Raw genomic sequence first — 14,838 nt, forward strand, 5'->3', positions numbered from 1 at the left:
TGCTTCCCCTTTCTGGGCCCAGAAGCTTTAGCCCTTTTCAAAGTTTCTGCGGTGTCTTTCTCCCCCCCCACCACTCCCCCCCGCCCCCATTTTCCAGATGTAGCCGCCGCATCTGGTTCCGTTTCACCCCACACGGGTACACCGCAGTCACAAGAACATCCCCCTTCCTCCCTCCCCCCTCCCCCAGATTAAAACTGGGATTCTTCAACTTGGCCTTACCACCTCGCTCTTTAAGATTTCTTAAGACTTGGGGATGAGGCGTTGGGATTTGAGGAGAAGAGAAGTTACCCTGGATCCCAAGTTATTTAGGATCTGATAGGGAGGTGGTGCTTTCTGGCTCGTGCGGAAAAGAAGCATCGTAGGAGAGGGGGCCAGGTTTTTCGGGGGTGGCCCATCTCCTCTGCTAGAGGTGGTCAGAGGTGGTCTGACCCAGAACTGGACCTGACGGAAGTTTCTGGAACCAAAGCATTGCATTCGCCTCCCTTCAGTTACAGCTGGAGCAGCGGGAACGTCTGACCCCGTCCAGAGCCCGTCGCCGGGTCTCGGGCCGCCCGGCGGTGGCGTCACGCGTCCCTTTTCCACCCTCCCTGGAGCGAGCCCGGGGCGCAGCGGCCCGGGCGTGGGAGGGAGGCCCCGGGCTGTCGCTCCCTGGGTGTTTTTAAGGAGTTCTTTGGGCGGCAGCTCCCGGAGACTAAAGGGGGGCGTTTTACCAAGTCAGTACCGGCTGCAGGTTTGAAAGGGATTGGGCTGTGGAGAGTTTTTCTGGTTCTAACCTCTGAGGTAGCAAAGCCCCTTCTGGCTCTAAAGTTGCAGGAGGGTGGGGAGAGTTGTTCTCTCACCCTCTCCTTTCCAGCCTCTTTCAAATTGAAAACACTTCTCTGGTTTCCTCCTTTGGGCAGTAGTTTGGAGGCTGTAATGAAATCGCACTTTCTCTAGACATGGTAATTAAGGTGACTGTTTCCTCTGCAGATGTGCCCTGCCCTTTGCACCTCCGGCCCAGGGCTTTTTTTGGAATACCATCTAAATTGTAGAACCTTAGCCTTGAGACTGTTGAGCAGAAAGTGGCCATTTTCCCCTGTTGGCCCGGACTCCTGGTTTCCTCTCTGAGGCTTGTTTAAGAGCTAAGTAGCAGGGCCCCGTGGGACGTGCCTCTGTCTGGCTGATTACCCCCAAGCCTGGGTCATAGCCCTTCCTTCGAGTGAGTGACAGAGCAAGAGCCCTTGCAGAGACCCAGCTACCTTACGGACCGTCGGGGTCCCGATAGTCTACCTCCCTAATGACTTGTTTACATATTTCCCCCCAGTTGGTTGGGAGAAACTCCAGGGCTGCTGCTGACCCCCGGAGGAGTGCAGGGTGTCTGGGGACAGGGAGGCTGCTGGGGGCTTGGCTCCAGCTGGGATGGTTGTGTACTGCATCGGTGACGAGCTCCTTGAAACGTCTGTTGCACTTACTCTTAGTCATAGCCGAGTGTCAGCTTTTTAATGAGGGCCATCTGGGTGGAGAGTCACTTGGATAGTGTGCTCTCACTGTCTGCTTTAACCAAGCCCGTAGAAATGCGCATTTTGGAGGCATTTCACAAATGGGGTTTGGGCCAGAGTGGGCACCTCTTCTTTTGGCTCCAGAGTAGACAGTCTTGGGTGCTTCTTTTCCTTGGCTCCTGGCCATGGAGGATGTGAGAGAGTTCCGTTAGGCACCCTTAGAAGAGCGAGTGAAGCAGGAGCACGGGAAGACATGGAGAAGCAGCATGGTGGATGCTATGACCCCACCCCCCTTGAGGAAGAGGATCAGAGCATCTCCAGGCATCCCTGAGCCTGGCCCAGCTTTGTTCCTGGTGGACTCCGGAGGCTAGGAGAACTGAGTTGAGCATCGAGTTAGGTAGACTCCAGCCATGGAGACCAAGAAAAGTCCATGAGATTTTGCTTTGTTTGCTTTTGGGTGTTGACCTGGAACAAGACTCCTAAAACGGGAGATTTGCTCCTGTGAGCTTGGGCTTTTAGCAGCCTCTGAATGCTTCCTTCGGGCCTCCATTTTTTAATCTGTCTCATCAAAATGGCTGTTAGTTAAGCGCTTCCTAGGAAAGTTTGAGCCTGTTGCTCCTGAAGGAAAAGAAGGTAGAGAGAAGGGATCCAAACATCTTGGTGTGCAAGGGCCTCACATCACTTGAGAGGAGCTTAATTTCCTCTTGGGAAATACATCTTGCATTTCTCATCCCGAGAGCTTTGTGAAAGGTCTGAGTGAACCCGGGATCGCTGGGAGTCCAGATGCAGAACTTCATAGAAGATTCTGGGGCTTCCTGAGAGGATTAAAAACCAGACGTGGGCTAGGAAAGTTGCTTTTCTCCCTAAGGTTGCATCTCCCTTAGAAATTCTCTCCTCATCACCATTCCACTTGCAATTAAAAAAGCCGCATTTGGGCTCCAAGTAAATAGCCCTTACCTGGGTGAACACCTCCAAGCATGTGATGGTCCACAAGCCCATCCTGTCTTCAGTAGCAAGGCTGCCTAGATTTCCGTGGAGCAGTTAGGGTTTCTCTTATTACTACTCACTTTTTACATACCTCACTCCCAAGGATATTTGGGCACTCTTTTTGACAGAGACTAAAAACTTTTAAATTAGCATTTCTCTTGGAGCCGGTACAATTTCACAAGCTTAACTGCATGTGTTTTTTTCAGATGTTTATTAAGAACTTGTCCTGCCGCTGTCACCAATGAGTAGGGACGCCCATTGTTGCTCACTTTTGGGGAAAGCCACCATTTCTGTTAAGAAGTCTTACTCCCGTCTAAAGGGATTAAAGTTTTGGCGTCACTTCCTCAAGTCTGAGGAATCAAGATGTTTAGAAAATGTCCGGGTTGGTATGCTTTGAAATTGAGTTTGGCTGGCTAACGAGGAGTGCTGGACGGTTTCCTCTGGCATTGTCAACCTCTTCTCTGCAAGCGTGGCTCTGTCAGTTTCGTTTCCATCGGCCTCTCTTTGTTTCATTCATTTACCCATCCAGTTCCCAAATGTACCAGCATCTGCTGTGTAGGTGTTAGGTGCTAAGGTCATTGACAAAGGTTAATTGGGTATAGACCCTGCTCTTAAGGAGCTTGAGACCCTATGGTGTTTTTGGAAATTCAGAGGATCCTCCCAAGGCCCAAGAAAAGACTTGTAGAAGAGGACGTGGCTGTTTGAGGTGGGGCTTGGCGAATGAGAGAGCCCGCTGAAGACAGAGGAAGGGCAAAGAAGGAACTCTTGGCAGGGCACGGAGGTTGCCCAGAGCTGTCCTGTCCCCTCCAACGTAACACAGGCCACATGGAATCTCAGATTTTTCCAGTAGCCACGTTTGAAAGTAAGAAAAAGGGAACAGGTGAAATTCATTTTCCTTAATTCGTTTGTTTCAGTTTTTATAATGTATTTGATTTAGCCCAATATATGTGGAATATTATCTTTTGAACATGTAATCAGTTTAAGAAAATCATTGAAAGGCTCCACATTCTTGTATGTATTTTTCATTTCTAGCACATCCTGCCTCGCACTGGCCACATTTCAAGTGCTCCGTAGCCACGAGGGGCCACCGAATGGGACAGCTAGGTCTAGAGTGTGGGGTTTGTAAAGATGGATGGTGAGAAATGCCTTTGTAAAGGCAGGAAGTTCATGTCCTCCGGTTGCCAATTACCAAAGTCTCCTGAGATTGCTCTCAAGAAGTGACTCAAAGCACAACGTTTATATATAATTCCTTACATTTGATTAGGGCTTTAGAGAGGAGAGAGCAGATACTTTCACCCGTGCCCCCCATTTGAAGCTCGTAACCTCCTGTGGTGTAGGCAAGGCAACTATTTCAGGTCCCTCTGATGACAAGTGGTATAAGTGAGATGACGTGTGTCCCCCAACTCTCCTCATTCCCCAGGGAAGACCTCTGCACCCAGAGCAGGAGCTGGGCTGCCAGTCCCAGGAGACGTGACTGATGGGGAGGGGCTGAGGGGCCGGCTGCTGTGTGCACCTGCAGGGCTACAGGTCACATCTGTCAAGCAGTGGAGGAAGGAGACTGTTCCTAAGAGACTTAAAGAATTCATTGATTAGTAGAATGGGAAGAAGGTGAGGTGAAGGGGGAGGTGGCAGTCCCTAGGGTCCCAGATAGTCTGGGGACTAGTTCGTGTCACTGTGTTGTCCACGATGGGTTGTGTGCCCGCTTACCCCTTCTCGTTCCAGGAGTGGGGGCCTGGGGGCCGGGGGGCTGGGTTTTCTGAACATCCTTTGTTTTACAGATGTGGGACTCAAGGCCCAGCGGGGGTGGGGGGGAGGGGGGAGGAGAGGAAGAGACTTTTGCAGGGAAGCTGCCAGGTTATTTTGAAGTGCATTGATCGCAGAGCTGAAAGAGGGCAGTCAGCAGCCAGACCACACCTGCGAGGAGGTAGACAGGCTTTTCAGGGGACAGAGCGGCCAAGTGGTGGTGAGAGCTGCCCGCCTGCTACCTTTGAAAACAAGCTTCATCGTCTCGAGATGATACCACCCTTTCCTGTTGGATACTAAAAATTCATTCATGACTCTGGCCATTACTATGGGATTTACTTAGGTCCTTAGTCAGGTGTACCTTTCTCGGTGACTGGCCTGCATCCATTTGCTGTATGTTTGGGATGTAATGAGATGCGGAATGTGGTTTGGGGATGCCCTCTGGCAAGCATCCCTTCTATCCCCGGCCGGGAATCATGCCCTATCCTGTGTCCTAGATGGCATATCCATGAGCTGCTTCCAAGGGTCTTTCTCTAGAGCAAAGGAATTGAGAATCAAAGGCTCTCCCATTGCCAGAGCCACCTCGGATCTGTCCTTATTTACATGGCTTCTGTGTGACCCAGGGATGCCCTCTGGAGAAAATGAGCTTGCGTCCAGTAGAGCCAGGTTTGATCACCCCCCTTATTGCTTCCTCCCACCCTGGTCTCTGGCATCCGAAAACCCAGGTGATGTAGACCCAGTGCCCTTGCCATCTCACTGCACATCTTTGGGCAAAGCACTTAACCTCTTTGCGTCTCAGTTTCCCCGTTGCTTAAAGGGTAGTAATAATTCCCACCCCTCCCCTTAAGTTCACAGTGGGAAGAAATGAAGTTTTATGGTTTAAAATCATACCTAGTCCATGCTTGGCGCGTAGTGAGTATTCAGTAAATACTTGTTCGATTCTGCCTTGTCTAGTCCCTTTCCTAAATTTAGAAAAATAGAAGTGTTTACTTCTCCTTTGATTTGAAATCATTAAAAAGTTTCAGGAAAGCCTCGGGAGGGAGCTAGTAGCGGCAGTGCATGCATCTTCCCGCTGGCAGGCGCTTGTGAACGAGGCCAAGAATCTGGGGGGTTTTCTGCCAGCGCGCCTGACTCACTCACAAGGGGCCCTGTCTGGCTCAGGGGGAGGCCCGGCTGAGGCACCACATTAGGGCATGTTCCGGGGAAGTGGATTCTCTGAATAACTTGGATGGTTCCCTGGAGTATTTAGGGCAAAAGCCACCTGGAAGACAGAGAGGGTCACCCCCTCGTAGCCCAAACGGTGCCCAGAAAGTCTTATCACTTGGTAAATGTTTAGCGGGAAAGACCATTATCCTGAAGACCTTGGAGGGTTGTTTCAAATTTTACCCATTCGGACCCGAGAAGGATAAAGGACCGCAGTCTGTGCCTTTCACCGGGGCTGGTATGAGCCATCTTTGAGTCAGGCCTTGCAAGAACCCTTATTCTTCAGCACGACCTTTCCCCACTTCTGGATCCATTTCTGTTGGACGTCTGCCGTCACCTCTCAGCCTCGGGGAGGACTGGATCCAGCTCACGGCTCCCTACTCGGAGGCCCTTTTTAAGTAGCTGGTGAGAGTTGTGTTCTCTCCGTGAGGGAAGCTGGTAGAACCAGAGGTCCCTGTGATGCATCCAGTTTTAGAGACAAAACGAGAGAACCTTGGAGATGGCGTATTTCAGCTTCCTCATCATGTAGGTCCAGAGAGGGTCAGCATCTCCCCTGGCTCCCGTTTCCCAGTTCTGGGCTTCTTCCATAATTCCTCATCTCTCTTTATCCCTCGCCGAAGGGTTGGTGTGCCCTAGAGGGAGTGAAGTCTTAAACCGGGAGAGGTCACACCCGCACACCCAGGTCACCTATGGGAGACGTTCCTGAGGCCGTTCGCTTTCCCAGCACAAATGATCTTGGGGCTCATGCCTCGGGGAACTTTCTGAGGATTTTCCCTACATGGGAAACAGTCCACACTCAGTAAATAGTTGTAGGACTGAATTGAATCACTCCTTGGTCTAATTAAGGCGCATGATCTTGAATTCACCGTTGGGACAGGACCACAGTTCCTTTCTTTGTGTCTGAAGGAGTGAGTTATTGCTTCAGGCACCCTTCTGGGCAGGGTGGCCGTGTGACATGCCTTCCCCCTTTTTCTCCTTGCCCCTCCTCCCCCATGCGGACCCTCCTAACTTTGGGTTTTTTTTTTTCTCTCCCCAGAGTCAGCTTACACAGGAGGATCAAGCCCACGGCAGAGTCCCCATGGAGGTGTGGAGCCTTGTCACCAACCTCTAACTGCAGAACTGGGATGTGGAGCTGGAAGTGTCTCCTGTTCTGGGCTGTGCTGGTCACAGCCGCGCTCTGCACTGCCAGGCCAGCGCCAACCTTGCCGGAACAAGGTAAGGCACGGGCTGAGGGGCAGCCTGGGCCCCCGGCCCTCAGCAACAAGGTGGGCTGGGACAGACGTGATGTGGTCAACTGTGAAGGCTCCATCCCAGGTGGAGCAGAGGGTTCCTGGACTGTAGGAGAGGCTCCCAAGGTACCTGGGCTGGTGGGGGCCTGGCTGCAGACACAGCCAGCTTCATCAGAGGTTGGGTCGTGAAGGCTGGTGACATCCATCTGCCAGAGGTGACGTGCTCGGGGAGAGGGGGGTGGTTGTGCTTTTCTCCTCCTGAAAAAAGAACTTCTGATTGGGACCCAAGAGCTCACTCCCTAACCTAGATGATGTATATAAAATGGGGTTGGGCAGTGCAGTGGGGTGCGAGTGACCTGTGAATTTGGGTTTAGAACTTGGATCGGGCTCCAGGGGATGTGGAGGGTGGTGGGAGCTTCATAAAGACCTCCGGCTTCTAGAAAACTGTTCCAAAGACATATCTTCTATGAGGGTCGGCCATCATGGCCACGTGCCTGCCATTTTGTCTTTCTTGACCATCTCTCACAGGCCCTGTTTGGAGGCCTGGTAAGAGGTTTGCTTTGGGTATACTGCTGGAGGGATTTCAAAGACACTGAGAACCAGGGAGCATTACGGGGCGTAGGCGCTGGTAGAGACCTGTAGTTTCGTGGGAATTTGGCGGGATTATTAGTAACAGGAAAGACTTGCCACTGCTGATGGGGTTTTTCCGGACTTGTGAAAATACTTCATGGAAATTACGGGTACAGCACACCTGACAGCTTTCGAAGGTCTTTGAGAACTAACATTTGGGCATTTCTGCTGCCAAAGGGTAGTGTGGCTTGTGACCCAGTGGCGGATGACAGAAGCAGAGGAGGTTGGCGGGTGGTGGGTAAAGGGCTCCGGTGTGCACACAACATGGTGGCTGCGTTTAAAGGGCCACCAGTCTCGCTGCCAGGACCTGTGTGAGTGACGAATGAGGAGTGAGGATATTTGTCCTCTTGTAGGGTGATGGAGAAGGAGGGGGGACGGGTGGGGGGGGAGCTTTCTAGAAGATGCACTGGCTGGGGCAGGCAGATTCGTGTCGTATTCAGTGACAGAACTGAAGGCAAGGCCTGACCTGGAACACGCTGGAGACCCCGAGTGGGAGGGACCGTCTCTGCCCACAGGGAATTCACCATCGGGTAGAGGGTGACAAGCACAGAGACAGCTAAACTCAAGGTGGACCGTGTTTAAGCCACGCGGTGGAGTTATAACACAATGCAGTGGGAATGCTGGGGAAGAGGGACAGCCAAAGTCATCTGAGATGGTCCAGAGGGCTGGGCAGGGGATTGGGAGGGAAATGAAGGGTGTTCCAGTTGGGGCAGCATGAGTGAGGGTGCTGGGGCAGGATGTATAAGGTGTACAGAGAGCAACTTACCTGGTGTGTAGGTAGTCGGGGGACGTAATGCCTGGAAAAATGGGATTGAGTTAGCATATGGAAGGCTGTAATGCCCTGCTGAGGAAACGTACCTAAATGGGTAGATACTGGGAGTCTTGAAAAGTTTTGAGCAGGAAAGTGACACAATCCAGCTTTCAGATTTTTAGGCAGCTGAGTTTGGATGGATGGGAGGAAGAAGTCAGACGGACCTAGGTTTAAATTGTGCTCCGCGGGACTTCCCTGGTGGCGCAGGGGTTAAGAATCCTCCTGCCGATGCAGGGGACACGGGTTCGAGCCCTGGTCTGGGAAGATCCCACGTGCCGCGGAGCAACTAAGCCCGTGTGCCACAGCTACTGAGCTTGCGCTCCAGAGCCCGTGAGCCACAACTACTGAGCCCCCGTGCCGCAACTACTGAAGCCCGCGCACCTAGAGCCTGTGCTCCGAAACAAGAGAAGCCACCGCAGTGAGAAGCCCGCGCACCGCAACGAAGAGTAGCCCCCGCTCGCTGCAACTAGAGAAAGCCTGCGCGCAGCAGCGAAGACCCAATGCAGCCATAAATAAATGAATGAATGAATAAATAAATAAATAAATAAAATTTATTTTTAAAAAATTCTTAAAAAAAAAATTGTGCTCCACCACTTAATAGCTGCATTACTTGGTTTGACCAATTACTCAAACACACGAAGTCTTAGTTTGCTTACCTTTAAAATGGAGCAGTAATACAGGATTAAGTGAGATAATCCAGATAAAGCACTGACAGGCAAAGCGTTAGGAGTTATTACTGCTGCTATCACTGTTGCCAGAAAGACAAGTTGCTTAAACGGTTGTTCTGAATATCTAGCTAGAGAAAGGCAGTGAACTAGAGTGGAGGATTGTAAAGGAAGGAAAAATAGCAGAGACCCTATAGAAATAGAATGTACGGGTTTAGGATTTCCCTGGTGGCGCAGTGGTTAAGAATCCGCCTGCCAGTGCAGGGGACACGGGTTTGAGCCCTGGTCGATCCCACATGCCCTGAAGCAACTAAGCTTGTGCGCCACAACTACTGAGCCCACGCACCACAACTACTGAGCCTGCACCCTAGAGCCTGCGAGCCACAGCTACTGAGCCCGTGTGCCACGACTACTGAAGCCCGTGCGCCTAGAGCCCGTGCTTCACAACAAGAGAAGCCACCGCAATAAAAGCCCGCGCACCGCAATGAAGAGTAGCCCCCGCTCCCCACAACTAGAGAAAGCCCATGCACGGAAACGAAGACCCAATGCAGCCAAAAAAATAAATTAAATAAAAAAAAAAATCTACGGGTTTAAGTAGGTTGGATGTCAACTCCAGGTGACTAGAGACACAGACAAGTTGCGAGTAAAGGGAGTGAGTCAGAGTGGGAGGTTTGTGAGGAGTAGACGGAGATGTGGGTCAGCCGCAGCATAGGTGGCAATGAGGAGGGGTGGATAAGGTTTGGGAATATGAATTTATGGTGGACCCTAAAGTATTTTTTTTTAACTTTCTCTAACAGACCGTTTTGCAGCCCAGGGATGGGGGATGGAGAAAGTGAATAGTACGCATCTCGGACCTGGGTACTTGCAAGCAGGAAGGGAGTATCCAAGGGTCGAAGCATAAGGAATAGGGGCTGAGGGGGTGATGGTGGTCCTGAAGCTTCTGGTTGTGCATCCAGACTGGGAAAGGAAGCCGGGGCAGTGATGGAGGGTGGAGTCAAGGGGCTGAAAGTCTTGAAAATGACAAAGTCCCGCTCCGCAAACAGGAGGGAGGGGCTAGGAGAGGTGAAGAGGGCTGTAAGGAGGCGATGTGGCAGTGAGGAGTGAAGTTACACTGCCATTTAAAAAAAATCAACTTAATTGAGGTATCATTTGCATTCTATAAAGTGCACCAATTTTAAGCGTGCAGTTTGATATGTTTTGATAAATGTAGCATTGTCCCACGTAGCTATCAATCAAGATATGAAACATTTTCATCACCCCCCCAAACTTGCCTCCTGCCCCTCTGCAGTCAGCCCCCTTTGCAGCACCGGACCCAGGCAACCACGGGTCTACTTTCTGTCACTGTAGGTTAGTTTTGCCTATTCTAGAATTTCACATAATGGAATTAGATGGGGACTGTGTATCCATTCACTTGACGGTGGCCATTTGGGTTGCTAACACTTGGGGCTGTTATTACTAAAACTCTTGTGAACATTCGTGTACAAGTCTGTGGGCATACATTTTCCCTGGACTGCCTTGGTTTTGACTTTGGCTCCATTTCTTACCGACTGTTGGCTGTTGGGAAAGTTCCTCTCTGACACTCTATAATCTATATTGGTAATGAACATCTGCTTCTAAGGTCATCGTGAATATCAGATGCAAATGCCTGCAAAGCTCTAAGAACCGTTCCTGGACAGGGTCAATGAGCCATAAATGGTAGATGTGGGTACCTTTTCCTGGGACCCCACAGGAGACACCGCATGGTAAAGGGCTTGTTTCATGGGTGGACTTGGAGTGCCTTAGGACGCAGAAGTGGAAACCCACGAGACTTGGATGGACATCAGGTCCCAGGTCCCCATTTGGCTGAGTCAGTCCCTCTCATGGTTCAGCCTCTTCTCCTAGATCATCCCTTCTGAGCTTTGTGATAGCAGAACATGGGCCCCACCGTCTTCAGAGACCTGAAGTCCTAAGGGAAAAATCTATCTCCACGCTTTGTAAACTATAAGGTATCTCACAAATGTAAAGTATTGCCGTAGTCGTGGCCCTGCTGATTATTCAATAACCATGCTGCTGTTGTCCTCAGAAAAAACTAGACTCTGTATATTAAAGGTTTGCCCAAAAGTTTAAAGCAAATTACCCCAAACCCTGCTCCCACTGACTGAGAGCTTTTGCCCTTTAGAAAGGCTTTGCTGTGTGTGTGTGTGTGTGTGTGTGTGTGTGTGTCGGGAGCCCCTCCCCCAGTCTGCAAATGCTCCCCAGGGAGTGAGGAGGGCCTGGAGTTTCTGGCTGTCCTTGGAAAGTTGATTTAATAAGGGTTCCAGGAAAACCAGCCTCCCTCCTTCCTCCCTCTCCTTTCCCTTCTCTAGTTTGGGATCTTAAAGAGGCTGAGCTTGTTTCAGACCAGGCTTTGCGGGCAGGGGGGCAGGGGAGACTGAAGCGGGGTCATGGGCCGGGGAGTAGAATGCCCCTTTACAAAGATAAGCACTAGCTTGAAAGACACTTGGAGCTTGAAGAGGCTTGTTTTTGTGTATTTTTCTCTCTTTTAGAATAAGACTTGGAGAAAAGCAAGTGGGTGAATCCAAAACAGCTTACAAGGCCGCTTCCCATAACCAGGAATGGGGGTCCTGCCCCCTTTTCGGCAGTAACCTGGGCTAAAGCCCCCAGACCCCACAGGGTGGAGGGCACGGTATGAGCCTGGCCGTCTCAAAATACTTGCCTACATGCTCAGAAACCTGCAACTAATAAACGATTTAATGGCCGGGGTTTTACAGCTCCTCCCACCTACGCAGATTTGAAGGAGTCTGGTGGCCGCTTGAAGAGGGAGAGGTTACACTTAATGGAAAAGCCGCACGATTCCATTTCTGGCTGCAAGCCCCCTGGATGCCAGGCACCACAAAGCGAGGCTTTGTCTTTGTGTTCTGCAGAAACCTGGGCCCGTGGCGGGGAGCTGCAAGTGGTGCCAGAGACATCACCCCAGCTTGAAGTCCGGCCCTGGGCCCTGGCCGCCACTGACAACCCCCCAGGGGCTCCTGCAGCTGTCTTTGGCCCGAAGGGGTAGGCATTTCAGCCTGGCTGCAGGGGGAGCCCCAAACAAGTACCGGAGGGCATCCCACTACCAGCCTCGTGCAGGCCGAGGTCCTACTGGCTGCAACCAGTGGGCGTGGCCAGAGGACCTGCGGCCTGGGGGCCAGTGTCCGTCCGTCCCAGTGTCGGGTGGCTGCCCCGGGGAGACGTGCAGGAGTACTCCCCCACCCAACCCCGTCCGCAACATAATTTCTTCTTGTGAAAAGAACCTGTTTACTTCTAATTCACACTGGACGTTGAAGAGGAGTTTCTTCCCCCTGGGCCAGAAGGCGGGTGGAATGCCACAGGGCAGAGGACGATGTGGGGAGACCCACTGGAGAGCAAGGCTGGAGGGTTTCAGGCTGTGGGGAATCTGCGCGGCACGGAGCTACCCGGTTTCCCCAGGGCACTCTACCCTGTCCCTCATCCCCTCTCCAGAGGGAGGTAGCTCGGTGCCTTCGGAAGGGTGTGTTTGCAAGCGTTCCTGGAGCTGAGCTTTGCAGAGGGTGGGTGTAGGGAGAGAATGTGAGGCAGGAGCGGGAGGGCTCACGTGTCCACTTGACCACGCCGGGCAGAGCCACCCCAGGGCCGTGTTCTTGGCTCTGGCTGCTGCATTGCTGCACCATTAGCTTCACTGATTTTCCACTCTGGCTTTGCCGGCCAGCTCCCCGAAGTCAGGGAGGAGGAATTTCTCAGGGAAGAACAAATGGCTGTCCAGAGCCCTGGCCAGGGAGGGGGAAGGGAGGGAGCCCAAACAGAGAGGCAGGCCGGGCTGCTGCCCCCGGGTTTCTGTGACGACCTGGGTGGGCAGGAACTGGAGAGAGAGGGTCAGGGATGCCCCTGGGGCCTGTGGCCCCTGCCCGGAGGTGGGTCAGCAGGGCCCGGCCGAAACAGTGAGTGATGGCTCGTGTCTGGGGCGGTGAGGGATGGCCTGGGGAGAAGTGAGTTCTGGGGAGTCATTATCCGGGAGGGAGAGGTCCGGGGTCAGAGATCCTGACCGGCAGCTGTGCCCTGTTTTTACAGGGCCTCGATCCTCGGGGGCCGCTGGGGGCTCCAGCTTCCCCTGTAGACGCCACCTTTGCCTCTTCCCTCCCCAAAGCCTGGCAGCGAGACAACGGTTTCCCTGCTGACCGGGAAAGTCCAGCTTCTCTGGCACTGCTGGTCTCCCAAATTCAGCTGCCCAGCCCGCCCCGTTCATTCTGGAGAGGAGGCTCATCCACAGACTTACGGCCAGCATTCCCTTCTCTCGGCCCACCCTGTCCCCCACCTCCGCCCCCCAAGTGATTCAGCAGCAAGTTAACTGCTCTACCTGGGCTCTTAAGGCCTGGAATAAATCCCAAACTGCTTCCTCTTAGGAGAAGTCTTCTAGGCCAGGGTGTCCCCAACCCCCGGGCCACGGACTGGTACTGGCCTGTGGCCTGTTAGGAACTGGGCCGCACAGCAGGAGGTGAGCAGGGGGTGAGTGAGCAAAGCTGCATCTGTATTTACAGCCGCTCCCCATCACTCGCATTACTGCCTGAGCTCCGCCTCCTGTCAGCATTATGGTGAGTTGTGTAATTACTTCATTATATATTACAATGTAATAATAATAGAAATCAAGCGCACAATAAATGTAATGCGCCTGAGAATCATCCAGAAACCATATCCTCCCCCACCCCGGTCCATGGAAAAAGTGTCTTCCACGAAGCCAGTCCCTGGTGCCAAAAAGGTCGGGGACCGCTGTTCTAGACGGTGGGCTGCTCCTGATCTTGGGGGCTTGCTCTGACTTACAGCCGCTGACGGCCAAGTCGGGGGGACATTTGCCTGATGGGCTGGTTGTGGCTTGTGCCCTGAGTCCCCCTTCTCCTGTTCTTGGTTCGCACCGACGCTCTCCTGCCCCCTCGCCAAACGAGGTGCCCGCTGCCTTCATTTAAAGGCTCTCTCCTTGCAAACGGGAAACCTTGGGAGAGGGGTTTGTCTAGTCAGTTCCAAGCATGAGAACCGTTGGCTCGGATGGAGCTTGAAACTCAGTGCTCCTTCCTGAGCCCACATGTTGTATTGTGGCCAAGGCTCCTGCGATGGGTTGCATAAAAGAAGGTGAATGTTGATGTGAATGTGGCTGTGTTTCCCAGGCCCTGGATGTGTAGGTGCGTCAAGCCTCAAGTGGGTGAGAGGGTCAAGGAGTTCGGTGAAGAGTGAACATTAGTGGTCATGAGCTTGGGCAGGGAAAGAGGTTAAATACCATGAATGCTGGAGAGTCACGTATTTGATCAACAAAGAAAGTTGAACTTAGAGCTTAGTCCCTCTTCTGTTTTCTCCGCTACGAAAACTAGCCCCTGGCTAATGGTCCCTTCACCATTTGTTTACTGATTTAGTTTTCTTCCCTCCTTCCTTCCTAACTCTCCCCCTCCCTCCCTCCGTTCCTTCCTTTCCTCCCTGTCTCCCATTCATCCATCCATCCATCTGGCCAAATAAGACTTCCTTTTCCCTTGTTTAATACAACATGCACATTCATACATAACAACTGTTTATCCTGGTCCCTTAGCTGGAAATGTCCATCCCTATCCTTTCCTGCTTTCACTGTTTGTAATTTCTACTCTTAGCTTTAGGAGTAGCTTAAGGGCCACCTCCCTCTTGAAGCCCTCCTCTGTCTCCAAATTAATCACTCCTTCCCCCCCCACCCCCTTTCTGTGTAACTTTCAATCTGGCACTTACTTTCCTCTGCCTTACATTATGGAGTTTTTAACATATGGCTGTTTCCTCCACTAGAGCAAAGTTGTATCCAGTCAGAAAGAATGTTTTTATTGCTCTTTTAAAACATGGATATTTTGATATGTAATCTGGGTTCATTGTGGAAAATTTAGAAATTATAGACTTGTAAAGGGAAAAAAAATCTCTTATATGCCCATCATCCAAAAATAATCACTGTTATTGGTGAATCTATTTATATAGATTTTTTTTCCTGCATTTATACAAACATAACTTTTCAAAAATGGAATTTAGGGCTTCCCTGGTGGCGCAGTGGTTGAGAGTCTGCCAGCCGATGCAGGGGACGCGGGTTCGTGCCCCGG

At 51.8% G+C, this 14,838-nt stretch overlaps 1 protein-coding gene across 7 annotated transcripts in view; it reads left to right on the top strand.

Annotated features, from left to right (window-relative positions):
• Positions 1–14,838, top strand: part of FGFR1 (fibroblast growth factor receptor 1) — a 50,292-nt gene that overhangs the window by 1,530 nt on the left and 33,924 nt on the right. For 5 of the 7 annotated variants that reach the window (XM_007127450.3, XM_024131443.2, XM_007127451.3 and 2 more), the window contains exon 1: positions 6,454–6,626. In XM_007127450.3, coding sequence (XP_007127512.1) covers positions 6,536–6,626 — 91 coding nt within the window. In that variant the 5' untranslated portion in view covers positions 6,454–6,535. Of the gene's footprint in view, positions 1–6,447; positions 6,627–14,838 lie in introns of those variants that run through there. The other 2 variants (XM_007127454.4, XM_024131446.3) reach the window with 1 other exon arrangement.

This window comes from Physeter macrocephalus, chromosome 20 (assembly GCF_002837175.3).
Source record: "Physeter macrocephalus isolate SW-GA chromosome 20, ASM283717v5, whole genome shotgun sequence".
In the NCBI taxonomy this organism is placed as follows: domain Eukaryota; kingdom Metazoa; phylum Chordata; class Mammalia; order Artiodactyla; family Physeteridae; genus Physeter; species Physeter macrocephalus.